Below are 24,986 nucleotides of genomic sequence, written 5' to 3'. Positions count from 1 at the left end.
TGGTGTTGACTTAATGAATGGTGTCGATTGTGAATGGTGGTCTAATATTATGGTTATCAGTTGTGGAATCCCTGAGATCACTCCAGGAGTGCAGTTCAGGACCTAACTCTGTAACATTGCTTGATTTAGCATCACACGGATCGTCCCTCGAAAAAGTCCCTGCTTGATGGCTTGATTTTCCTGGCTTACGGGGTCAGTGCTCTAGAGATAATCGTTTTGATTTATTACAGTTTGGATTAGATGTATGCTAATCCCGATGCCTAACCCCAGCACAGCACTGTACACTTTTCTCAGCTGCGCTCTGGTTTTATGATATTACAGATAACGAAGAGATGATGACATTGTTCCCTGACCGCAGTGAACTTTCTATTTTAAAGTAGAACAACACACACTCCTGCACATTACATATTCACATTACATGTTCTGACTGAGACAGGAAGTTAAGGGCTGTTGGCACTTTCAATTTAAACTTTTATTATGAATTCTTCTTTTCACAAATCCCAGCTTTTAAATATGGACATGTTGGACAATTCTGGATCAGTTAATGCATTACCAGTCAAATGCTTAGACACATCTACTCATAGAAAGTGATAATAAAATAAGAAAATAAATAAGATTTATTGTCAAAAAATTATATTTAACATAAAACTCCACCTGTATGTTTTACCAAAATTTTTTTACCTTCACTCTGAGCCCACTGTTTGTCTGGTTTGACCGGTGGCTAGAAATTCACAAATCACACCCACATTCAATGCAAAAAACTCTATGTGTATAAATGAGGTATTACATGTAATTCCAAACTATTGACTTTGAGTATTTAGGAATAAGCATTATGAAAACTATACATTTAGGTATGTTCAAAAGTTTAAATAATACTGTATAATATACAGTATCCTTTTCAGCATCATTATTCTGCACTGTTCTCATTTTCCGTAACATATCAGTTATGTCTGCCCAGCAGGGCTCTCAAGTTTTGAAGTTTGGTGGGAGTGAGATTGGCGGGGGGGGAGGTGGTGGTGGGTGTGCGCAGTTCTTCTTCAGTTGTACCAAGGGAGGGGGGGTTGGGTTGGATGCACTCCGTTCTCCTTCAGTTGTTCACCGACGTGTGTTTCAGAACTTTCGAATGGGACAGTTCTTGCGCCTGACACTCTGGCTGAAACTCCACCCTCTTTGACTAGGTCTGCCTAACAACAGAGCGTTCTATATTCTGATTGGCTCAACGAGAGTACATCGTAATATACAGCCGATGGATTGGCAAGCGTGAGAAATACCATGTGTGGCGCGTGAGCGTGTGAACTCACTGAGGTGCGTGTGTCACACGCTCAAAGCGTGAGACTTGAGAACACTGCTGCCCAGTATCATTTATTTTACTGCAGCATGCATTATTAGTATCATGATGTCCTGTCCTCTGGAGAAATCTACTGATAAAAACCTGCGTTTATCGGAATTAAGGCTGTTAGCAAACTAAAAAAAACAACAACTAATGAATCTTGCAGTTTTTTTGTGGTTAATTGTGATTAATCACATTTTCCTTCTTCGCAATGTAACTTTTAATAATGAAGATTTAAATGTGAAATAAAACAATTAAGGTAAGATGCACACAATGGGATTTTAGTTATGTTCAAATATTTTGATTAAATTGTATTTTTTAAATTTGAACACTGATTGTCCTTTATGAACTTGGTTATCTGAATGTTATTATTTAACATGACTTTAACAGGTAAACAAGGGATTAGGCAGGTAGTTGAGGAATATTTCTAAGAATATGACATTTTTATTCTTTACCAAAGCAGCTTTAGAAGAGCAGCAGAGCAGCATTTACAGTGTGATGATGATTGTGATGATGATGACTGGTATCATACACTTCAACTCAGTTTTACTGTGTGCGAATGCTGACATCACTAATCAGTTTATAACAGAACAACAAAATATCTCAATGTCTGTTTTTTAATATCTCACAGTCTGTACATATTTATCTTCAGAATCTTTAGTTTTTCAGACACATCAAAGTTCTGAACTTCTAGGCCTACGCTTTCAGGGGGAATTCATCTTACTGGGACATCCTCTTTGGTCTAGAACATTAGGCTCCGCCCCTCAGTTTCTTCACATCTCCGAAATATTTGATAACCTGCCAAATTCTGCCCAAACCAAACGTTCCTCTCGATATCTGCTTGTAGGTTTTGATTGGCTAATTCCTGCGCTGAAGGATATGTCCGTGAGTGCTTTTTGACGAGATCTACAGTACTAATGAAGTGATAGCACGGCTGTAGGTTGTGAAAGTCAGGAGGTTTCTAATTAAAAAGAGTGTTCCCGTCCCCGTCAGCCCTGATGGCTCTGCCAAGCTGCAGATATACATTCTAAATTGATATTAGACTTGAGTTTGGATTATTTCCAGCATCCTTTCAGAAGAGCGCTTCTGTTCAACTTGAAGGGGATTAGGGTGTTTTTGTACCTTGTTATCTCTGCTGATCTCTTGCCCTTTTTTGGTGTCATCTCAAGAACTATAAACCTGATAACCAGGAGAGAAGGCGAGAAAAGAGGATGAATAAAAAGATTCGGAACGCAGCCCATGTCTTAAATCTGTCTTTCAGCACCTTCCACACACACCCAAGTGTCATCTGTCAGCTAATATAATACGCAGTACAGATTGAGATGATGGAAAGTATGGTATCATGTACTGATTCTTCTTTTAGATTTGTGGAAACCGTTTTCTGCAGTTGTTGCTACATAGGTTGACTGGGTTGAAGGCTAAGGGATGGAGACTGAGGCAGTATGGGACTGTTGGAGTCAAATGCATGAAACATGTCTGTGCATAGGTTCCAGAATGTACAATGCACACTCTTTATTCTTTATCATTACTGCACAGTAAATTTCCCAGTGAAATAGTTTTGATTTAACACAGTGATCACAATGTTCAATTTTGACAATAAAATGCTTGATTAAATATGGGGCAAATAAAAAAAGATTTTTGCATCACTTAATTGAGCTTGATTTGGGCCTTTGAAAGATAGTCGTAGAAGAAAATCCCATTTATACAGATCCTATATATATATAATGTGGTGCTGTGCAAGATGGTTTAGACCGTTTTCACACTTAGGACACTTAATTTTTAGGACATCTGATCATAGTCATTTTTTCTCAGACCCCTCTAAAAAGCCCCCATAATAAACCAAACAGAGACCACCTCCTGAGAGGGTCTCAATTCAGTTTGTTTAATAGCCCGCTTGATATTCGCATCATTAAAACAAGTGGTGTTGCTGAAAACCATGTAGTTTCATTTATAAATGAAAAAGTGTGATGTGCAAAAATGTGTCCTCTTTTAAAATTCACCTACATTGTGAACACAAAACAAGTTTAGAGGTCATTTGCAGCTTGTTTCTTTTTCAGGTTCACTTTAGCAGAGCGAAGATTTATTAATTTAATTTAAAAATAAATAACTATTTGTGAAAACTCCACTAGACACATAATCACATTATTTCTAAAACTATTTATTTATTTATATGTCACGAATGACCCAGGCAGGGAGAAGAGGAGGCGGACGCAAGTGCAGGTAGGGTGAAATCAATAAACAATAATTTAATAAATAAATAACAAGTAAACAAATAGACGGGTAAACACAGAACAATGAAATGAATAAGAAAACCAACGTGATATAAAACTAACATAAACAAACAAGAGGTACTATAAAACTAGGCAGGATAAACTAAAACAGGGAGAGGAAAAAACTAGGGAAAACACAGGGAACTTAAAAATAACAAAGGATAAACAAAAGATATACACTAAGGAGAGAACTAAGGAGCACGAGAATAAGCAAGATAAATATCAATTACAAACAAAGAGGGAGGCTATACAAGGAAAACAAATGAATGAAACAAGACTATGAACTGAACAAAGCAGAGACAATAACCAGGAATAAACAAGATAAACAAGGAACTAAAACAAGACGGGATAAACACAGAGCAGGAAACCAAGGAGCGCAGGAATGAACACAAGAAACAGAGGTACGACAAACAACAGGGGTTAGTGCAAAGACCAACCAAGGACAAGAGACAGAGGAGGGCTATATAACACACAAGGGAAGTGGAAACACCTGGGGCTAGGGGGCAGAGCTACAAATTGACACAGGTCACATGGAACACACACAGGCACGAGGACAGACAGGACATGACATTATATCTGCATGTTTTTACTTGTAAACATACAGACAGTGTAGGGGAGTGCCATATCGTATCGAACGCAATAATATCGCCAACATTTTTAAATATCATGAACGATATTATACTATGAAATATCGTGCCATATCATCCACGACAAATTATCACATCAGAGTACTACTTTTTTTGTTGTTTTCAGCAAAAGAAAAATTCACACTGTCCTCATTTCCTATTATATATCTACTAGAGACAGATTATATCTGTCTAGCATAATTTATTTTACTTTAATCTTAAATATATGGAGATATATGGAGTGTATTAATATTAGTATCATAACATTCTGGATCATTGACTTCTGTTACAAATCTGATCATTTTTATATATTTTACAATATCTCAGTTAGGAGTGTGCCATACTATATTCTATGCAATAATAAAATGTCATTTTCATTTTGTTGCAGTAGTGTATTCTTGAAATATCTTTTTAAATTTACTGTTTTGTCATATCACCAAGAGTACTGTTATCACGAAAATACCATGAAATATTGTGATATTATTTTAGGACCATATCACCCACCCCTAATACAGTGACTGTTATTTGTATGCATTCTAATTCTCACAGGGGACTCAAGCTTGGGTACAGTTCTGTAGTTGCCAAGAAATGCATGGTGTCTGAAGTAGCTACACACTAGAAGGTGTTTGGCAGCCCGATGGTGGCGGTGTTGACATTTTAAGTAGGATATACAGTGGCATCCAAAAGTGGGGGTACGCATGCTGTGAATCATGCAGCGAGTACATGATGACCTATTTTCTAAATTAGGTCAAAGGTTTTCTTTATTTATTTTAAATATTGTTTATTTATTTTCATCCTTTACAGTGTTATTTGAAAAATAACAAGAAAGATAATGTGCTTGGGCAACCTGTATGATTAGTACTTAGCGACACCCCGTTTTGTGAGCATCACAGCTTGTAAATGCATTCTGTAGCTGCTAAGAGTATTTTAGTGCATGTCATGTCTTTTTTTTATTACAATATTTTTTGGTGAATTTACATCAAATTTAAAATATATAGGCCTGTCGCAATAATAACATCATCAACTAATCATACAATAAGTGGACATGACCTCAATAATATTTGATATTGGTGATATTGTCTATTGTGTGTATTGTTGTGGTGTCGATCGATTTCTGTCATTAACTGTGATTAATCGCACTTGTTCTTCTTAAGACGCCTTTTTAAAGTGGATATTCAAATTTAAATAAAAGAGTGAATGTAATAAATGTAAAATGCAATTATATTTACATTAGTGGTGTCTTGGAATAAAGAATGCATGATAAATTGAATAAAGGAAACTTTTTTTTTTACTTTATTGTAAACATCTCAACTTGGTTGTGAGGATTTCTGAATTAGATCTTAATCTGATGAGTATAAAAGAGCGTTTTCACACCTGTAGTTTTTAGGTTTCTATGGTCCAGATCAGTTGATGAGTTTGTTTACTTGGAGCTCTTTCTCCCTTTTTTGGTTTGGTTTCACACAGGCATAAACTTTAAACACACCAAAATGTGCACCAATAAACCACAAGAGCACATTGGTTGTTATTGAGCTGTCTGGTGTAGGAGGAAGAAGGTAAATATAGGGAGAAGATTCTGTGTTACAGCACGTATATCTGTGCAGATGAAACACTGCGCTTTCAAACACAATGTTTTCAATGGGACGTGCAGCACAGATGTACACATAGTACATTGACACAACAGAGTCGCGTGGATGTGAGCAGTGAATGCAGCATTACATACAGATCGTGCATGTAAACAGCATGGAGCAGCAGAGAGAGCGTTTGTTCATAGCTGTGGTAATTAGAGTTATCTGGTTAATATATCAGATTAAACTGTGCACTATTAGCAGTTTAGCTCTAATAAATTGAGATTGATTGAGACCGGATCATGTTTTCACCACAAGCGAACCACTCCAGATGTGCTAGAAGAGGTGGTCTCGGTCCGGTTGTTTTGATTCACACCCGAGTGCGATACTGTTTTCACACCTGCTCAATCGAACAGCACGAAGGGTACTGGACCAAATAGTGCTGGTGTGAAAATGCCCTTAGACTACTTTATTAATCAGCAAAGTTTTGTCCCATTTTTAGCCCCTTTTGTTGCATGCTATTTTCCAGAAGTTCACAAAGTAGGCCACTTCATGTTTGAGTGTCTGATTTTGTTTTTTGCACTTAATTATGCCGTTTCTGAGAACTTTTTCATTAAGAGTTTTGCTCACAGTCCAGTGTATCCCAATAGATTTTTGTCTGGTGGGTGAAAAATATTGTCATTTAGAGCATTTATTTGCAGAAAATGAGAAATGACTGAAATAGCAAAAAAGACGCAGAGCTTTCAGATCTCAAATAATGAGGAAGAATACAAGTGGTGGAGTAACCTTGGTTTTTTAATTACAGTTTTCATGCATCTTGGCATGTTCTCCTCCACCAGTCTTACACACTGCTTTTGGACAGCTGGTGTGAAAACTCCCTTTGAGTACTTCATTAATCAGCAAAGTTTTGTCCCATTTTTAGCCCCTTTTGTTGCATGCTATTTTCCAGAAGTTCACAAAGTAGGCCACTTCATGTTTGAGTGTCTGATGTTGTTTTTTGCACTTAATTATGCCGTTTCTGAGAACGTTTTCATTAAGAGTTTTGCTCACAGTCCAGTGTATCCCAATAGATTTTTGTCTGGTGGGTGCCGGCGGGTGACCGGCTGCCCGTGACTGAAGAGCTTCACTTCCTATTTGGTAGCACCTCTGTGCATCAGAGCTGTAATGTCTGTTACTGTGGTTACAGTTGCTGGGGCTTGTTTACCGAAGCATAAATTCGGGGAGGAACGCGTGAGCGGAAAAGAAAACATTAAAATTAAGCTCCTTTATTAAATACTGCTGATGCAGATTATAGGGGAGCACTCAGCTTTAGTTAGTGGTGAAATGGCCGTGCTCGTGAACTACGGCACCGACGGCCCAAAAGCATCATGTCGAGCTTTGCAGCGGATCCACCTACACAGTTCCAGAGCAGACCTGCTGCTGGACTGAACCTCAGACGACCAATCAGCAGCTGCCGTAAGCCCTGGTGTGTGGTGAAGTGAGTTTTTACGTGTTGCGGTTTGCTCATAAATCAGGGATTTCCAGGCTGTGCTGAAACTCAGCAGAATAGCAGAGGTTGAAGGTTGTGGTTAGAGGTCATTAACTGAAGCACAGTTATGGTTCAGCAAAGCACTAACAGAACTTGCACACAGTTTCAGTGGTGCACACAGCTTAGATTATGTGTAGGACTTAAATAGAGCATTGATCTACTTTTAGATTGTTTTCCATGGACTCTAAGTTGCACAAACAGTGTCTTTGAGATGCAGTGCAACCTTAGTTATGGACTATTTATGGACTGTTTAAGTTTCTGAACAAAGTTCTGAATGTATTTTACTGTTAGCCCTCTTCATGGATCTTTGTGGAGTGGTTCATCTGCACAATATGACCTTTCATGATCAGATGGTTTTGAGATGATCAGATGGTATCAAATTGAAAACATTTATTTATTCATTTTATTGTGTGTTGTGGGCATGTAAACCCTGGCTTTTAAAATATATTTATATATTTTTTTATAATTTATCATACACAGATCTGAAAAAGATTAAAAGAGCCATTCAGTTTCTGAATCAGTTTCTCTGATTTTGCTATTTATAGGTTTATGTTTGAGTAAAATGAACATTGTTGTTTTTTCTATAAACTACAGACAACATTTTTCCCAAATTCCAAATAAAAATACTTTCCTTTAGAGCATTTATATGCAGAAAATAAGAAATGGCTTTTGTTTAAAAGTTGAAATGTCTCTAAATATGACTAAATAATAATTTAGCCCTTTTGTTAGATAAATAGCCATAAAAAATGGTGCAATTCAAATAGTCAACATATAAAATAGGTCTCTGTTAACCCTACTTTAAACATCAGCAGATTACGTTTAGATTTATGTAATTTGGCTAATGCTTTTTTGCAGAGTGATTTATATTTAAATCATGCTGTTGGTCAGGTAGACAAATAAAACGTTATAACCTTGTAATCTTCTTTCTGAAGGGCTCTGATGTAGCTTGGTGTGTTTAACCAGCTATGGAAACAAACCCTAATCTGCCACAAGATATGCAGCATTATACAACAGTTAGTTCCGACCTCACAATCTGATTGGTTGAGAAGTGTTCTAGCCGTGCTGATATTTGTGTTTACATCACGGCCTTTTCACACTAAACTTGTATCACTCCGCCGACGCGTTGCCAAGTAATAGCGTATATATACAGTACAATTTTGAATCATTACCTCCACCGGCACCAGCAGCAGCGTTAGCTTAGCACAGGCTAGCGCTCAAACACGGCAGGCTCGCCCGCAGCGCTGGCTCGTCTTTTGTGGAAAAAAGGGAAGGAAAATCGCTCGGCTAATGCCGTCTGACAGCCAGAACGGTAACGTAACCAGCCAGGCTACGCTAAACTAAGTTAATGCTAAGGTAAAGCAAGCTAAGCTAACCTAACCACAGTCCAGCTGGCATGCCAACCAACACCACCCAGCAAAACAAGCAGAAATGCTCAAAAAATGTGCAGCGTTCACCTGAAGACGACTCCACGGAGCAGGAGAGGAGAGTATTAGCATTATTTTACGGTCCTAATGTTACCATCTTCGCTTATTCCCAATTTTGATTTCAAGCTAACTTTCGTGGTGTTAGTCTGTATGAACCATACACCGTTAGTTAAGTTTCAGTTCTGTTACAGTTGTTGTGGAACTACTTTTTGGCGGAAGGCACAGTCCATATTAAAGCATATTCATTCTGAATTTCTTAAAGTTCTTTGATTTATTATTTTCTTTATTCATTTTGCAATAAAAACAAAAACTGTTGTATAAATGCAATAGAACACTCGAGGTTGTGCCTTCGGCTGGTGCCTACAACCAAGTCACAGCCGTGATGTTACTCGTGATAACACACTCCCTCTCGCGTTCTATTGCTAATTGCTAATTGTTACACACTCAAAAATGTCAGAATGATAAATTCTGTTGCTTTAGATCTTCAGCAGTACAGCGTCTGTGTGTATCTGTACTGTTTTTGAGTAGCGATGGTGTTGCCATGCAGGCCGAGCTGCTGTGTCCTGGTCGAACCCGCCTGCAGACGACTGATTTCTGGGAGAAAGGGGACGGTAACGTGTTTTGAAATACTTGCTTATGACTTTGGCCAGTGACCCAGTACAGATGCAGCAAGAGTGTGACCCTCTGGGAGTAGAAATCACAAGGGTCCAGTTTAGACCAGGCTGGTCATTTGCAAACACAGAACAAACAATGCTAGAATGGGGACTTCTAACACCCTGTTTAAAAGAGGGGTAAATTAGCTTTAATGTTGTTAAGATGGTGATTCAAAAATGCCGATTGGGAATGTTAAATCCATTCTATAGATGGATGGATGGATGGATGGATGGATGGATGGATGGATGCGAGGCGACTGCGACCAACGCTCGCGAGAACTGTGACCTGCTTTCCGACCTTTAGTTCTAACAGTTCTACAAAGACTACTGGTTCATTCTTTACAAACTAACATACAGACACTCTGGCAGAAGCTGGAAAGAGCTGGTAATATTCATAATAATATGCATTGGTTTGTGTTTATTGCTTAAACCTATTAAGACCATGTACAGTATGTAGGTCCACATCTTTACAGTTCTTTATTTCATAACCACAACACTACAACCATTATAACAATACAATACAGTTCTCTGATTATTCACATCAATGTTAAAGGGCATACTGTAGATCCCTGTTTAGTACCAGCAGGGTACCAGCTAATTTATAGCAGTTTCTGAATTTGGATTAATAAATGAATTGTTAGTCTAGGGTTCAAGGGGATGCTATGAAGGCACCATATATGGCCTCACACTAGTTTCCTTATGTCTCAAGCTTTCCTAGATGTCTCAATAGGCCAGGATTGCTGAAGAACCACTGGCAAAAGAGATGATGTTTAATGTGTGGATGGTACTTATAACCTTAGGTGTGTGGGGGGCATGGATTCCTAGTAGATGGCTCATTGCTGTGGTGAAAAAGAGCCTGTTTGTTAAGCAGCAGGAAGCTGTTCATTTTCAAGCATTTTTGGTTGAAAATGGATTCGAAAAACAGCAGCCGATGTTCCAGTTTTAATAAAAAGCATCATGGCAGGTACATTAGTGGCCAGTTTCCCAGACATGGATTAAGCTTTATTATGGACTAAATTGAAGTGCTAATGGTGAATCACTATATCACCATAGTCTAAATCTTCAGCTGGGAAGCCGGCCCTTTATGTCCAAAAGTTTGTAGACACTTTCTTATTCCAAGTTTCTTCTGAATTTATCCTTTGCTTTAACAGCAGCCTCCTTTCTTCTATGGTGTCTTTATAACAGATGTTCAGAACATTGCTGAGAGGATTTCTGGATCTAAAACTTATCTTTTACACAGATATACACAGACAAGGCATGGCTAGTTAATCTGTATAGAACCTTTCATACACAGAGGCAATTCAAAGTGCTTTACAGAAAGATTAAGCCTCAGTGCAGAACAAGTTAAAAAGAAAGTTATAAGAAATTATGAAGTAATGGGAAAAAAATTACATTTAAAACATATATAAGTAATATAAATATAAGAAATTAATTTAAGACATAATGCCGAACAGTGTTTTTTTTGTGATCAAGGATTTTTATTTTTCACACAAAATTTAAACAACAAGGGGATAGGGAGCAGAATGCAAAAGAAAAAATAAAGCACCATGAATCACACGTTTCTATGGGTACAATCATCTTCACAGATAGAGATAAATAGGAGGAAGTGTTCGTATTCAATGCATAGATTGCAGAAAATCCAAAATATTCAGCACAAAATGGGCTTAGCATGGTGAAGTCAAGCAGCGGTATATTTTGCTATATTGAGTAGATTAACCATCCAAAATGATTCCATGTGAAGACCAGGTGTACACATGTCCCACAGGTCAGTGCAATGTTCTTTAGCCTCCATGGTATATTGCAGAAATATAGGTCCATGACTTTTTAACCTCTAAATACAACATTGGCTGATATGAACACTAAGAACTATTGGATCAGCATTATCCTGCACTACTGATATTCATTTTTCAAAAATAACATGACGTGAGTAGGATATCTTGTGCTTTTGGCTTGTCAGTGAAAAATGCATAAACTAAAGTTTTCAACAATTAGATAGTTACAAATCTCAACTTCTGCCGATCATCTTGTATGTGTTATCCGTAGCATTGTGCCTGTATCTTGTCTGTCTGGCTTTTTGTTATGATTATTCTTTCTTTGTGAAGCTGTTAAATGGTACATGTGCACATCTATACTAAATAGCCTACAGCAAACAAGTGTAAATGGAGGGTCATGTAGAGACTAAGTCCCGCTGATCATGATGGATGATATTACTCACCAGAGTGACATTTACACGTGTGTATTTATTCTTTATCGTCGCAAAGCCTCAGTCGTAAAAACAAGCTGTAAAGTGAGCCTGAAAGACACAGTGTACTGCAAAAGTCAAGTGTTATAATTACACCATATAGTTTATGATGTGCTTTGTTTCCAGTCTAATCGCAGTCATGACCTGCACTCGTCGAACACTTTGTTAGGAACACCTGTACACCTGCACCTGCACCACTCGTTTGTGCACTTATCTAATCCTGCAAACATGTGCCAGAAGTGAGTGCAGTGCATGAAATCATGTTGATACAGAGCAGGTACTTTATGTACTTTAGGTACCAATCATCAGAATGGGAAAGAATGTGATCTCAGGGGTTTTGAGTGTGAAATGAATGTTGGTGCCAGATGGGTAGGCCCTTCATGATAACTACATTTTGATTTATGTATTGTCTGAAATAATTGTGATAAACTGTACACCAAAGACACCATATCCCAGCATGCACCTACACCAGACCTCCCAGACACTCATGATCATGTTGCGCTTTGGCGTTCCGGCTCGCCAAGCTTCTAGGTTGCTCTCACCTGCTCTCCACAGTATAAAGACCCCTTGCTTCCTGTTCACACCTGCCTGGTGTTGGATCTAGTTCACTTTATTAATGATGCATTTTTGTATTTTTGACCACTCTCTTTCCTTGCCCTGTATTGTTTGTTTTTCTCGTTGCCGAACCCTATTTTGTTTGTTGACTACTACTTGCTTCTACCTGTTTTTGAATTCCTCTGTATGACCATTTGGCTGCTTCACTCGTATGTTGTTTGCTCTTACTACCATTTTGATTCTTACCTTGCCTGTCTATGACTACTCCTTTAAGTCTAGCCCCTTAATTAATAAACTGTGTGTTTGGTATCAATGTGTTTCTGTCATGTGTCTGGCCACCATGACAATTTACTCCTTTAGAATATATACTGACATTATTTTGACTAGCCTACAAATGGACTGATTTGAGTATTTTCAGAACTGCTCATCTCCTGAGAATGTCTCTATAGAGTTTACTCATAATAATGTAGAAAGGAATAAATACCAAGTGAGTTGCAGTCAGCAGGTCAAAAAATAATTACCAGATTTGTGTGATGTGACAAAGGCCCGGACCAAAGAAAGTGGTGGGAAACCTTAGCTGGGAGTTTGGGCCAGGCATTGGGTCGGGCTCAAGCTCGGGTAGAGAATCTAAACTCTAATGTGAACGTGCACCATGTAAACAGGCCCAATAAGTTCTTAGTCACTGGAGCTGAATCAAATAGAACAGCATTGGAATGTGGTAAAACATGAGATTTCAAGCAGGAAACCTAAAAAATAAGTTAAAAACATAGAAAACTCAAGTTAGTTAACCATTTTTTTTGTATTTAACTTTTTCTTGCGTGATTATGGGAGTTTTTATGATTTCATTGTTATCTATAGGTGTTTTTTTTCTAGTCTGTATATTCTCCATGACCTACAGTAGTCATGCACTGAATGAAGAAGCCAATAAAAAGCTTCCTTTGTGTATCTGTGTTTTCCTTGTCTGTCCCATTTGGCCCTGCTTTCAGAGCTCATGGACTTTTTATAGAGCTGCTTTCACATACAAAATCTATTTCACAACACACCATCTGATTCTCTCTGACTTTAACCCTGCCTAAAGCTGAGCTCTTGTGCTAACCAGGCAGGATGTAATCATGTCTGACTCTGTGCACTTAATCCTCCTTCCTTAACACTAATTATCACATTTATATCTGATGATAACAGTTAGCTGACCAGCAGTTGCTGTCAGACTGATGCATATCATCCCTCAACACTAGAGGGTGCAGTGTCCTTTATATGAGTTATTATCTGCTGGGTCTTTATGAGATCTTCTGAATCGTGTTTAGTGCTTGAATTTCTGAAATAACAGAGACAGAACTTGCTTGTGCTTGTAGGTGTCTACTGTTCCTGCACTCTAACAGGTATTTCTGAGGTGTTAATGTGTGAAGAACATCCAGATTCTTTGATTGGCTGAGACTTACAGCAATTTTCTAGGTTTCCTCACAGCTCATAGCTGTTTTATCTACACTGGGTCTTGTCATACTATTTTATTCCATAGTCAAGGTGGCAATTTAATTTAGAATATACTATTTCCTTGTATTTGTGGTGTTAAATATTAGGTATAAAAGTATAGAAATTGTGGGTCAACATTCAATCCAGCTTTCCTGTTTTATATCAGCCAATATCATATTTTATAAAAGTTTTTTTATTTTATTAAAGTAATCCACTGAACTGCATTTAACAGCACTGTATTTTTCGCTGGGTGCTGGTGGGGTAGGTTAGCTAATTAAGTTAAATAAAGCTAAGCTATGTAAAGAAAACTGTAATTCCTAAAAATACACTTTTTTTAAAGTCAAACAAGCACTGGATATGAATCTACACAGATTTATCTCCTGAAAACTGTTTATTTGGGTGAATAAACCGCTTCTGTTTAGTAACAGTAAGCTTAGATTTCCGAATTTCTCCAGCACTGGAGGCTGGAGCATTAACATTAGCCGCTAACCGCTAGTGCTGTTGGTTAGCGGCTAATGCTGCTCGACAATGCTACACTGAGGAAACCTAAGTGCTCTGGTAAGCCAGGATGATATTAGTTAGCGGTTTATCTTACATAGCTTGTTTTAACACTGTAAGAATGCAGACTGCAGTTCAATAATAACATACTCACCTCTGAGCGGTGAAAGAGCTAGCTTTTATAGCACGATTAGCGGCTAATGCTAATACGTCTCCAGACTCGGTGCTAAAAACTCCAGTATTAAGCTGCACTTCAGTGGAGTGGCTTTACTGCTCCTTACCACCTGACTGGTAAAATTCATACATAAGGTGCACTGATGATTTTTGGGAAAATTAAAGGAATTTAAATGCACCTAAAAGTGCGAAAAACGCAGTATTTGATCCACAGTGTCACCTGTGTACCAGAAATGCACACATTACCATCCGCAGCACTGTCCACTGCAGGTGGTAGTGCCTGTATTTCTGGTACACAGCTCACAGTGTGGCTTAAACAATGTTTAATGCCCACACAACTTCAGGAATGCATTCAGGATTCACTTGAACTCAGAATTCAGTCAGACTCACAAGAGAACATCTCATAACTTACACTGGGGTGGACATTTCCAAACTATTTCCTGAGGGGACACTTAGCATATCAGTTAAAATAAATAAATACATTCTATGAGGTTGAGCTTTAATGTGCTTTGTATGTACTGTATACTCACTTTGAATCCTGAGTTTTTCTTTGTGTGTTTTTGTTACAGAAACCGCGTCAGACGGTTCGAGCTGGGGCCGACTGGAGCTGGCGGCTGTGATCCTGGTGCCGTCGTGCCTGCTGTGCGTGGGTGTGGTTCTGAGTCTGTGTGCTCTTCAGAATCAGAGGTGTGTTCACAGTAAAGCTCGTAAACAGGACCCAGAGGAACCGCTCGACGACCAGAGTCTCGTCTCACCTGAAAAATGCCTGAAAGAACTCATCTTTGATATGAGCACATCTGGCTCTGGATCAGGTGAGACCATCTACTGAGATTAATCTACTTAAACACTCTAAAACCCCACAGGAACAGTTTAAGCTCATTTGTGTTAAATAATGTAGGCAGCATTTAATTTCAGGCTAGCTTAGGACCTTATGTGTAATTTCCTGTGCTTGTTGCTGCTGCTATTAAAGTTTTATATAGTTTATTAGTGTATATTTGAACTGAATGTGAGTTTTTGTGTCTCAGGATTGCCGCTTCTGGTACAGAGGACGATAGCGCGGACCATCGTTCTCCAGGAGAGCATTGGGAAGGGCCGGTTTGGAGAGGTGTGGAGGGGGAAGTGGAGGGGCGAGGACGTGGCTGTGAAGATTTTCTCCTCTCGAGACGAGCGCTCCTGGTTCCGTGAGGCCGAAATGTATCAGACCATCATGCTGAGGCACGAAAACATCCTAGGCTTCATTGCAGCTGATAATAAAGGTACTTACATCCACAGTAAGGGGGCTGCGACAACCTAAGGCTGCCTGACTGAAGGAGATATTCAGTCTGTATAATATAGTTGTCTATTACACATATAACACAATATTAAATTTGAATCCTTTATGGTTGAAAGAGCACAGCAAGTATTATATGCTTTATTGAATGAACATTTTTGAGAAAGGCAAGAAAATCCCCTAGATATCTTCCCTTTCTAAAAGAAAAGCTCATATACACAACAATAAATTCAAATTGTAATAGAATATCTCCTTTTCTGCTGACACAAATAAGTAGTATAGATTGAAAATGTATTTGGCTGCTTGTAATGGCTTGTAATGCTTGTAACATATTGCCCAAAAGCGACATTTTCATTCATATACATTCAAATACTCAGTACATAACCTGTATACACTGTGTATGTATATATATATACACATTTACACTGAAATGCCAAGTCAAGGCATAGCAGTGTGTAAATTGATCATGAAGTGTTACCTCACAGAAAGGCTTGGGAATGCACATATGCCCTTATAAGCTATATAAGTTATGTGAGTAAGGCTAAACAGTAGCAAGCAAGCTCATGGCAAGACAAAATGTAAATGAACAGATTTTAAGCGAGAACTGACAATTTCCTGAAAAACTACCAAATTTATGTAATATTTGGACTAGATCTTGAACAAAAATAACAGGGTTTGAAAGAAATAATAAAAAATCATCAGCGTAAAGCAGGGGTGTCCAAACTACGGCCCGCTTCCTATTTTGGAGCGGCCCGCGAGGTATTTTAGAAATAGAATGAAAGTTGGCCCGCTGTTAAGCAGGTTTTTATAATGTGAGATTCAAAGTTAGGTGAACGCTAGGTGTCAGAAATGGGCCAAAGAGTCTAAAAGCGGAGAGGGTGCTCAGTTGTAGAGCAGAAAAACGGGCAAACGAGTCTAAAAGCGGAGTGGGTGCACAGTTGTAGCGCTGAAAAACGGGCCAACGAGTCTAAAAGCGGAGAGGCTGTGCAGTTGTAGTGCAGAAAAATGGGCCAAAGAGTCTAAAAGCGGAGAGGGTGCGCAGTTTTAGCGCAGAAAAAACGGGCCAAGGAGTCTAAAAGCGGAAAGGGTGCTCAGTTGTAGAGCAGAAAAACAGGCAAACAAGTCTAAAAGCAGAGTGGGTGCGCAGTTTTAGGGCAGAAAAAACGGGCCAAGGAGTCTAAAGGTTGCCGTAATTAATAGTGCTTCTCCTGAGAGGGAAATGACTGACAATTTCCAAAGCTGTGCAAGCATTTAACTTTCCTCGATGCACAATGTCCCCTGTATACTGGGATAACATCATAGTATCATATTATAGTAAGACATTACCATCCACAGTGGACAGTGCAGTGAGTTGTAATGATTGTGACTGGCAGTGTCTGGTTAGAACTGTCTAGAGAATAACAACAACTCTGAAAGACATCCATATTCAATGCAGGAGCCCCACCTGCATGTCTTGCTGGTCAGTGCAGCAGCGTTTTTTAACTTCTACAGGACATGGCCTGTAGTCTTAACAGTTGGTGGCTTGTCAGTAAATATCATAGACTGTATATAAAGATGGACGCCGTGTCGCCGTTCCCATTCATTCAATGAAAATGAAGCCAAAATCTTCCACCATTTTGGCGATTCAGAGACCAGAGTCTGCGCAGTAGAGACCAGAGGAGGGAGAAAGGCTGTGGAGAGACCGCCTACTCATTTGAATAACCCCGCCCCTGAGGGCTGCCTCGCGGTCACAGACTGCAGAGCGGAGCGGAGCGTAGCTGACGGTCTGTTATTGGTCCCGCCCATAACCAGCCCTTTTACCATAACCACACCATTTTTGAATAGAGCCGAATAAAGTTTTAAAAACCGAATTCTGTGGGGATATAAAAATTTGACAATATAAGCAGAGGTTACACTAGCTGCTGCATTTAAATAATGGAGGTAGAATTACAGTATATTAGAAAAAAACGTTAAAGTTGTCTGTTTTGCCATTGAAACCTATGGGGATGGGTGGAGTTACACAGCTTTCTGCAGCCGAACAGCAGTGGGCGCCCGACCTGTGGTGGCTTCACTTTTAAGAGACGATGCTCTGTCCAGCTATATACAGTCTATGGTAAATATATACTATACGTTTGTTTATGGTGTTTTAGCATATCTTGCACCATCTATTTCTCTCTCGTTTTATCTGTCTATCTTTACGCTTCTATGTTTATCTCACACAATCTCTCTTTTCTTTCCTCTTCTCTCTCTCTCTCTCTCTCTCTCGCTCTCTCTCTCTCTCTGTGTAGATAATGGTTCATGGACTCAGCTGTGGCTGGTGTCGGAGTACCATGAGCACGGCTCTCTGTTTGATTACCTGAACAGGTATACAGTGTCTGTGGACGGTATGATTGTCCTGGCGCTGTCCATCGCCAGCGGCCTGGCTCATCTGCACATGGAGATCATCGGCACTCAAGGTGAGACAGCATTCACTGCTGGTCACTGCTAGAACTGTGTGTAAACATGGTGTAACTTATTTGAAGATGGTGAATAAATTGCAATGAATTTTAAAAACAATTAAGTTTATTATATCTTATTATATTATCATTATTTGTCTAAAATAAAATCCTGAATTAAAACTCTTTATTAACAGTTATTTAACTGTTGTTATTATTATGTTAATTTAATATAACAATATATCAAATGTAATTACAGTACATTAGTACTAATTAAAAAGTAATTAAAAAGTCAAATATTAATATATTCAGTGTCCTTAATTCAACATGGATCAAACTACAGTTAAACTTCAGATTTTATGATACGCCTCCCAAAGAATTTAATTCAAATGAATGATAGGGTCTCAGATTTACACCTCTATTAAGTTTGCACTTTCTTCCCAGCTAGCAGCAGTAAATCCACTTTAAGAGCCTCTTTTCCTCTCAGAATAACATTTTAAAAGCCCTGCCAATGTTCTGGAAACGGACATAATGATGTAAAAACTGTATGTGGGCCCTTTCAGCAATGGAGGGTGGTGGTTTTCTGAATTTGGAGGTATTTTTAACTAAAAATGGGCTTCAGAGACACAGCAAGTGCGAAAACTTAAAATGTGATTGACTGTGTCGGGCCTTGCTAGCCTTTTTATTTTAAATTAAAGAGGCTTAAAGTGAATATGCTCCTATTTACACAGCTTCCCTTTTTCAAATTTGAACGTTTTATAGCTTCATTCTTCACTGTGTGATTGTAGCTGTCACAGCTTCATGGGTATAGCCTGTAAATAAATCTCCAAGTTTAAGACTTTGCACATTTGCAACCATAAGATTGGAAATCCGGTGCTCTGGCATCGTGGCACAGTGCAGTAACCTGGAGCTGTTTGTTTGGTGCCAAATCTTCATGCAATTTGTAGTCATGCTGCTCGTACTTTCAGCGGTTTAAAGCACCCCTTGCTGACACAGGCATTCACTTTTGTGCACAATATATTTAATCTGCACAGAAAGCAGCAGCAGTTCCACTAGAAAGGGAAGGTCACCATGGCCAGTGCCAGACATTAGATAGAGGGGTATAAATTCTCCTCAGAATTGGACTGTGAAGCAGTGCTGGAACTTTGTCCCAACATCAACTTATATCACTATACTTACGTCTACTGAAATGCCTCGCCTAGATGGACAGCCCCCTTATTAAGATACTAGCGGCTGCATTTTGGGTGTTGGAATGACCAGAATAAAAATTTTCACAGAGTTTTTAATTTGCTGTACTGAGAACAGTTGAACAGCCTTATGTCCTGATGGACAAAACACTAAAAACACAAAAAGGGTACATTTAATTAACAGTACTTATGATAGAATGTCTCAATGAATTAACTATAAACTAGTTAAGACATTATTATCCATCACAATTCATTCATTTTAAATTAACATTCTTAAGGATTAAAGTGTATTAATGTTTAATAATGTCTTAACTAGTGTTAATACACCAAATATTTGTCAATCAAAATGATACAGCGGAAAATGGCAATAACAGAAACCATAAAATAATTCATACATAACAATGTCATATTGCAGTGTTTATTTTTTGAAGCTGTATACCTTGTTTTAAATTAAGCCCTATGAACTGTTTTTGGATTACAAATTCATTTCTGATCATTTTATTCTTTGAAAAGCAGCACACACATACATTAATGCTATTTATGAATAAAAAATCTACAGAAAAACATGTCTGTATTCGATATTTGGCCAGATTTTAATTTCAGTGCATCTCTCATTAACACCCTGATTTCAGAAGACAGTGATGGATGAGCAGGTCTCTACAAACATTTGGACATCTAGTATATACATTTAACTTATATTTTAGTGCAAATTATACTATGGAATTGTAAGGAAACTACTATGTGACTTCACTGTCAGGTAAGATGTCTGATCTGCATTTGGCTAGCTGTGGTAAATCCTTGTTAAGAACCTGTGTGTCAAAACAGGTTCATCTGCTCAGCTTGATTACCTTTAGTCTGCCTCCTAGTGAAGGTGACAAATCTCTTTAAACTGGCTGCTGTTTTTTTTTTGTTTTTTTTTCCAAATGATGGCTTATTTTAGTTGCTCTGCAAAAGAAAATTCTCTGAAATTAATTTAAAAATATCCTATCTGTAAGATTTCATACTTTACAACTAGTTGCTAAGTTACAGCACTCCCCTTAACAGTGTGTGGCACTAAAATTAGTTCTGAGAAGCTTAAAGTGCAGCATTCACTGGTGACCTTCATGCAGACTTTTAAATCTTTGTTGTACAATAAAAATACATATGTTTAAAATTGTAACTTTAGAAAAAAGTAATTTAGAGCATTTTATTTTTGTTTTATCCAGAATTATTTACACAGTTTATAAAGCTGCTTGTGGTTCAAATGATGGAGAGAGATACATGCTTTTCATGCAACAACAGAGATACAGAGAGCCTGGGCCCAGAAATGGAACTGACCTTCAGATTTTTATATTGTGTGTGTTTTTAGGAAAGCCTGCCATTGCTCACAGAGATATAAAATCCAAGAATATCTTGGTGAAGAAGAACGGGACAGCAGTGATTGCTGACCTGGGGCTCGCAGTCAAACACGACTCCAACTCCAACGCCATTGACATCCCAGTCAACCACAGAGTGGGCACCAAGAGGTCTGACCAGTTCTTTTCTGACAATATTAAATATAAATATGTTAAAAAAAGTACAGCTCTAGAAAAAAATAAGAGACCATTTCAGTTTCTGAATCAGTTTATCTGCTTTTGATATTTATAGGTTTATGTTTGAGTAAAATGAACATTGTTGTATTATTCTAGAAACTAAAGACAACATTTCTCCCAAATTCCAAAAAATAAATTAGTCATTTAGAGCATTTATTTGCAGAAAATGAGAAATGGCTGAAATAAAAAAACATGCAGAGCTTTCAGACCTCAAATAATGCAAAGAAAACAAGTTCATATTCATAAAGTTTTAAGAGTTCAGAAATCAATATTTGGCAAAATAACTGTGAATAGAGTTTCTATTCTATTGGTAATACTTCTCAACAGGGCTACACAATTGCTATTACATTAATTACAGAAGTAACATTTGGAAAAATAATGTAATTATGTAATCCTTACAGTAAATTAAGTCTAGATTACCTTATATTTCAGTTAAAGTATTTTTTTGCACCCATGTTTTTTTGTACCAGTAAAAATAAAAAAATAAAATAAAAATGATGAATATTATCATCAACTGAATTCAAGTTTCAATAACTTGATGACCCAAAATTTCTGTTTATTAGTACAGTGATACAGAATAGTGAATGAGTCTTTTGGCTGGTTAAATGGTACAAATCTGTACTTCCTGCTGTTAGAAAAGACTTTGTACCTCAGAGGGAACAGACCAATACTATACCTTTGAGGGCACAATTATGTAAAATGTACCTTTTGATTATAAGAAAGTATTTTTATGGTACCTCTGTTTTTTTTGGTATGCATAAGGCAATACCTTAAAAAGTGTGCCCTAATGGCGCTATAATGTCCAGTATGTGGAAGATGCATAAGCTGCATACTGTGTAAAGTTCATGTGACTCAGAGAGCTGATACACTGGCTATCAGCTCACCATTACTGAGTCATTGTGACCTGCTATTTACAGCCGGCCATATGTCCAGCCTCTGAATACAGGGATCAGCCTCCATTAACTCTGTTATGTGTGCGGTTGTATGTACTCTGCCTGGTTGAGTGTGCGTACATGTGTTTGTACATGGCCGTGCTCATGCCCTGAGGTGCGTGCTGCCCTTTCTGTGAACTCTGCACACCTGTTTCTCCACTAGTGGACAGATGTGTCACTGTTTACATTTGGCATAGGATTAGATCTCAAACAGGACTTAATGTACATGACTTTTACTGTGTGTGTTTATGGGCATTTGTGTGTGTGTGTGTGTGTGTGTGTGTGTTTGCGTGCTCCTGCAGGTACATGGCTCCTGAGATTCTGGATGACACCATTAACATGAACAGCTTTGAGTCGTTTAAGCGGGCGGATATCTACTCTCTGGGGCTGGTGTTCTGGGAGCTGGCCCGGAGGTGCTCTGTTCGAGGTAACAGCTTAACAAAAGAGCTGCTAATCTGCAGTGTTGCTCAAAATGGGTCTAAGTGCTTCTGAACAACAGGGTGGACTGAATTAGAAATGAAGTTGTTTTTTGTGTAAAAAAAAACAAAATTGCTACTTTTAACTATTTAATGTTCTTCTATATAATTTACCGGGCTTTGCTCTGCCAATATAGGCATTTACTGTAGCATTTTTTTAGTTTGATGAGATTATAATAATGATAATAATGACGATATAAGATGTGATAAATTTGTAATTAAAATACTCTTGACTGACCAGTTTAAATCAGTTTGGTCAACCCACATGACCAACAAATTAAATGCAACATAAAGCATGCTGATCCAACCAGCTGGCTTACCAGTATAGGATATGGTAAATACCTTATTTATTTTTTGTCCAATTTGTTTGTAAAAGGATTATATTTGACTAGCCTGTGCTTCTTAAAATGATAAAAATGGCTTAGTAAATGTAATAATGATAATATATATTTCTGGCATTTTTATTTACTTGAAATAAACAGAACATTGAAACAGTGCATGGGATGAGAGAGATGAGATGAGCGAGAGAAAGAGAGAGATGGGATGAGAGAGAGATGGGGTGAAAGAAAGAGAGAGAGATGTGGTGAGAGAGAGAGAGAGATGGATGGATGAGAGAGATGGGGTAAGAGAGACAGAGAGAAAGAGATGGGATAATAGAGAGAGAGATATGGGATTAGAGAGAGAGATGGATGGATGGATGGATGGATGGATGAGAGAGATGGGTGAGAGAGAGAGAGAGAGAGGTGGATGGATAAGAGAGATGGGGTGAGAAAAAGAGAGAGATGGGATGAGAGAGATAGGGTGAGAGAGATGGGTAAGAGAGAGAGAGAGATGGGATGAGAGAGATAGGGTAAGAGAGAGATGGGGTGAGAGAGAGAGATGGGATGAGAGAGTTCATTTGTGGCTGGAATAGAGGTTGGACAATCTTTGTTTAGTTCTGTTATCTCTCCTTCCGGAGTGGTGGGACTGGTTTCCTACAACAAAACATTTTTAGGGTGATGCCACAACACCAGGAGGGTGAAGACTAGCACATGCCTCCTCTGATACATGTGAAATCAGACTCTGCCTCTTTTTGAACTGTTGCTGGTGATGTAGCATTGCTGAGTAGCATCACAGTGCGCACAGTAAAGCGCAGCGACTCGGTTCTATTACATCAGCTCACAGATGCCTGTTGCTGATCAACATCACCCTTTAGAGTGATGTGGGGAAATAGCACCATCTACCCACCCAAAGAGGGCAATGCCAACTGTGCTCATTCAGGGCTCCGGCAGCTGATGGCGAGCTGCATGACCAGGATTCGAACCAGCAATCTCCTGACCATAGTGGCAGTGCCTTAATCTCGGAGCGCCTTAGTCTCGGAGCTCAGAACTAGTAATTAATGTGTAATAAAACAGAAAAGCAAACATATACAGGACATGAGTAGCTCAGGACTAAGGTTAAGAAATTGTTCTATGAATGCGAGTAATTGGCTTTGCATTACATAATCTAAATATAAGAATACATGAATGATATTGATCAATGAGTAGTTTAAGGTTAAAAATACTGATATTTTTGAACACTTGCTTGGAAAACTTATGTATTTTAATTTGACTTATGTATTTTGATGCCAGAAAGTTATAGAGCTTTTACACTTTGGTGAGTGACATGAAGTTCATTTCCCCTCCCACAGGGATTCACGAAGATTTCCAGCTGCCTTATTTTGACCAGGTGCCTTCAGACCCGTCCGTGGAGGACATGAGGAGGGTGGTGTGTGATCAGAAACTGAGACCCAGCATCCCCAACCAGTGGCAGAACTGTGAGGTGAGAGGTTGTGTGTGTGTGTGTGTGTGTGTGTGTGTGTGTGTGCGTGTTCTGGGCTGGTCTTCGAGCATGATAAATCTGACCAAACTAAACCCCCAGCATGACTAAGCTTTATCATGATTGGTTGATAAACATGCACCCGCTGGCCATCCAACATCATCAAGCATTGCCATAATCAAATGCAACAATAAAATCCAGCTACCAGCAGAAATTGAGTACCAGCAAAGTATTGAGCTGGATTTCGCAGCAGGGTTATTGTGTAAAAGTCTTTGTGACGTGTGTGTGATACCCATGTGACGCCAATGAATCAATGAAAAGCCTAGCAATAGTGCAGTGTACGTGATCGATGGGTTACAGAGGTTTTAGTGGTTTGTGATTAGAACTCAGCATTAGAGCATTAGTATAAAAATGTGTCACACACAGATTTCTCACATGATATTCAAACTTTTAGCAATGCCAGGCTCCAATTTACCATTGGCCTTTGTAGTGTGTAGTGTACAGTACTGTGCACTATTACTAAAGTTCATGTTTCATAATAGAGGCTAACAGGCCGAAGCCAACCTACTAAGTTGTAGTATTAACACCATTATGAAAAGGTGGCAGATTTTAACTCTTCCTCTTCTGTTTTCTTATTTTTTTGTCCTGCAGTTTTTATGATGTTGCTACAAAATGTGATTGTGTGTTTCTAACACATGGTTTCCTAGTGCAAATAGATTTTTCCGATTTTTTTCCTGCATAATGGATGGATACTTTTTAAATATGATTATACCAATGCACTTGTAATTCCCAATCACGAACGGGGGGTGTCACAGCAACCACTTGGGAACACCTGAGCAAATATCTAAGACCATTGCAACCACCCTGGAAATCATATAAACTGTGTAGCAATCACCTAGCAACCACTTGGCAACACAATAGCCACCACCTACGATATAATTGAAACCACCACAGATATAGCAACCCCCCACCTAGCTGTAAAACAATTCAGCATTTCCTTTAAC

General features: G+C 38.5%; 1 protein-coding gene across 1 annotated transcript in view; it reads left to right on the top strand.

Annotated features, from left to right (window-relative positions):
- LOC103026121 (activin receptor type-1C) overlaps nt 1-24,986 on the top strand; it is a 53,419-nt gene that overhangs the window by 20,630 nt on the left and 7,803 nt on the right. Inside the window, exons 3-8 of the mRNA XM_022680145.2 lie at nt 14,905-15,147; nt 15,361-15,591; nt 17,873-18,040; nt 20,555-20,711; nt 22,012-22,136; nt 23,855-23,985. Coding sequence (XP_022535866.2) covers nt 14,905-15,147; nt 15,361-15,591; nt 17,873-18,040; nt 20,555-20,711; nt 22,012-22,136; nt 23,855-23,985 — 1,055 coding nt within the window. The remainder of the gene's footprint in view (nt 1-14,904; nt 15,148-15,360; nt 15,592-17,872; nt 18,041-20,554; nt 20,712-22,011; nt 22,137-23,854; nt 23,986-24,986) is intronic.

Source organism: Astyanax mexicanus, chromosome 11 (genome assembly GCF_023375975.1).
Source record: "Astyanax mexicanus isolate ESR-SI-001 chromosome 11, AstMex3_surface, whole genome shotgun sequence".
NCBI classification, from domain to species: Eukaryota; Metazoa; Chordata; class Actinopteri; order Characiformes; family Acestrorhamphidae; genus Astyanax; species Astyanax mexicanus.
This window is presented reverse-complemented; position numbering and strand designations above follow the sequence as displayed.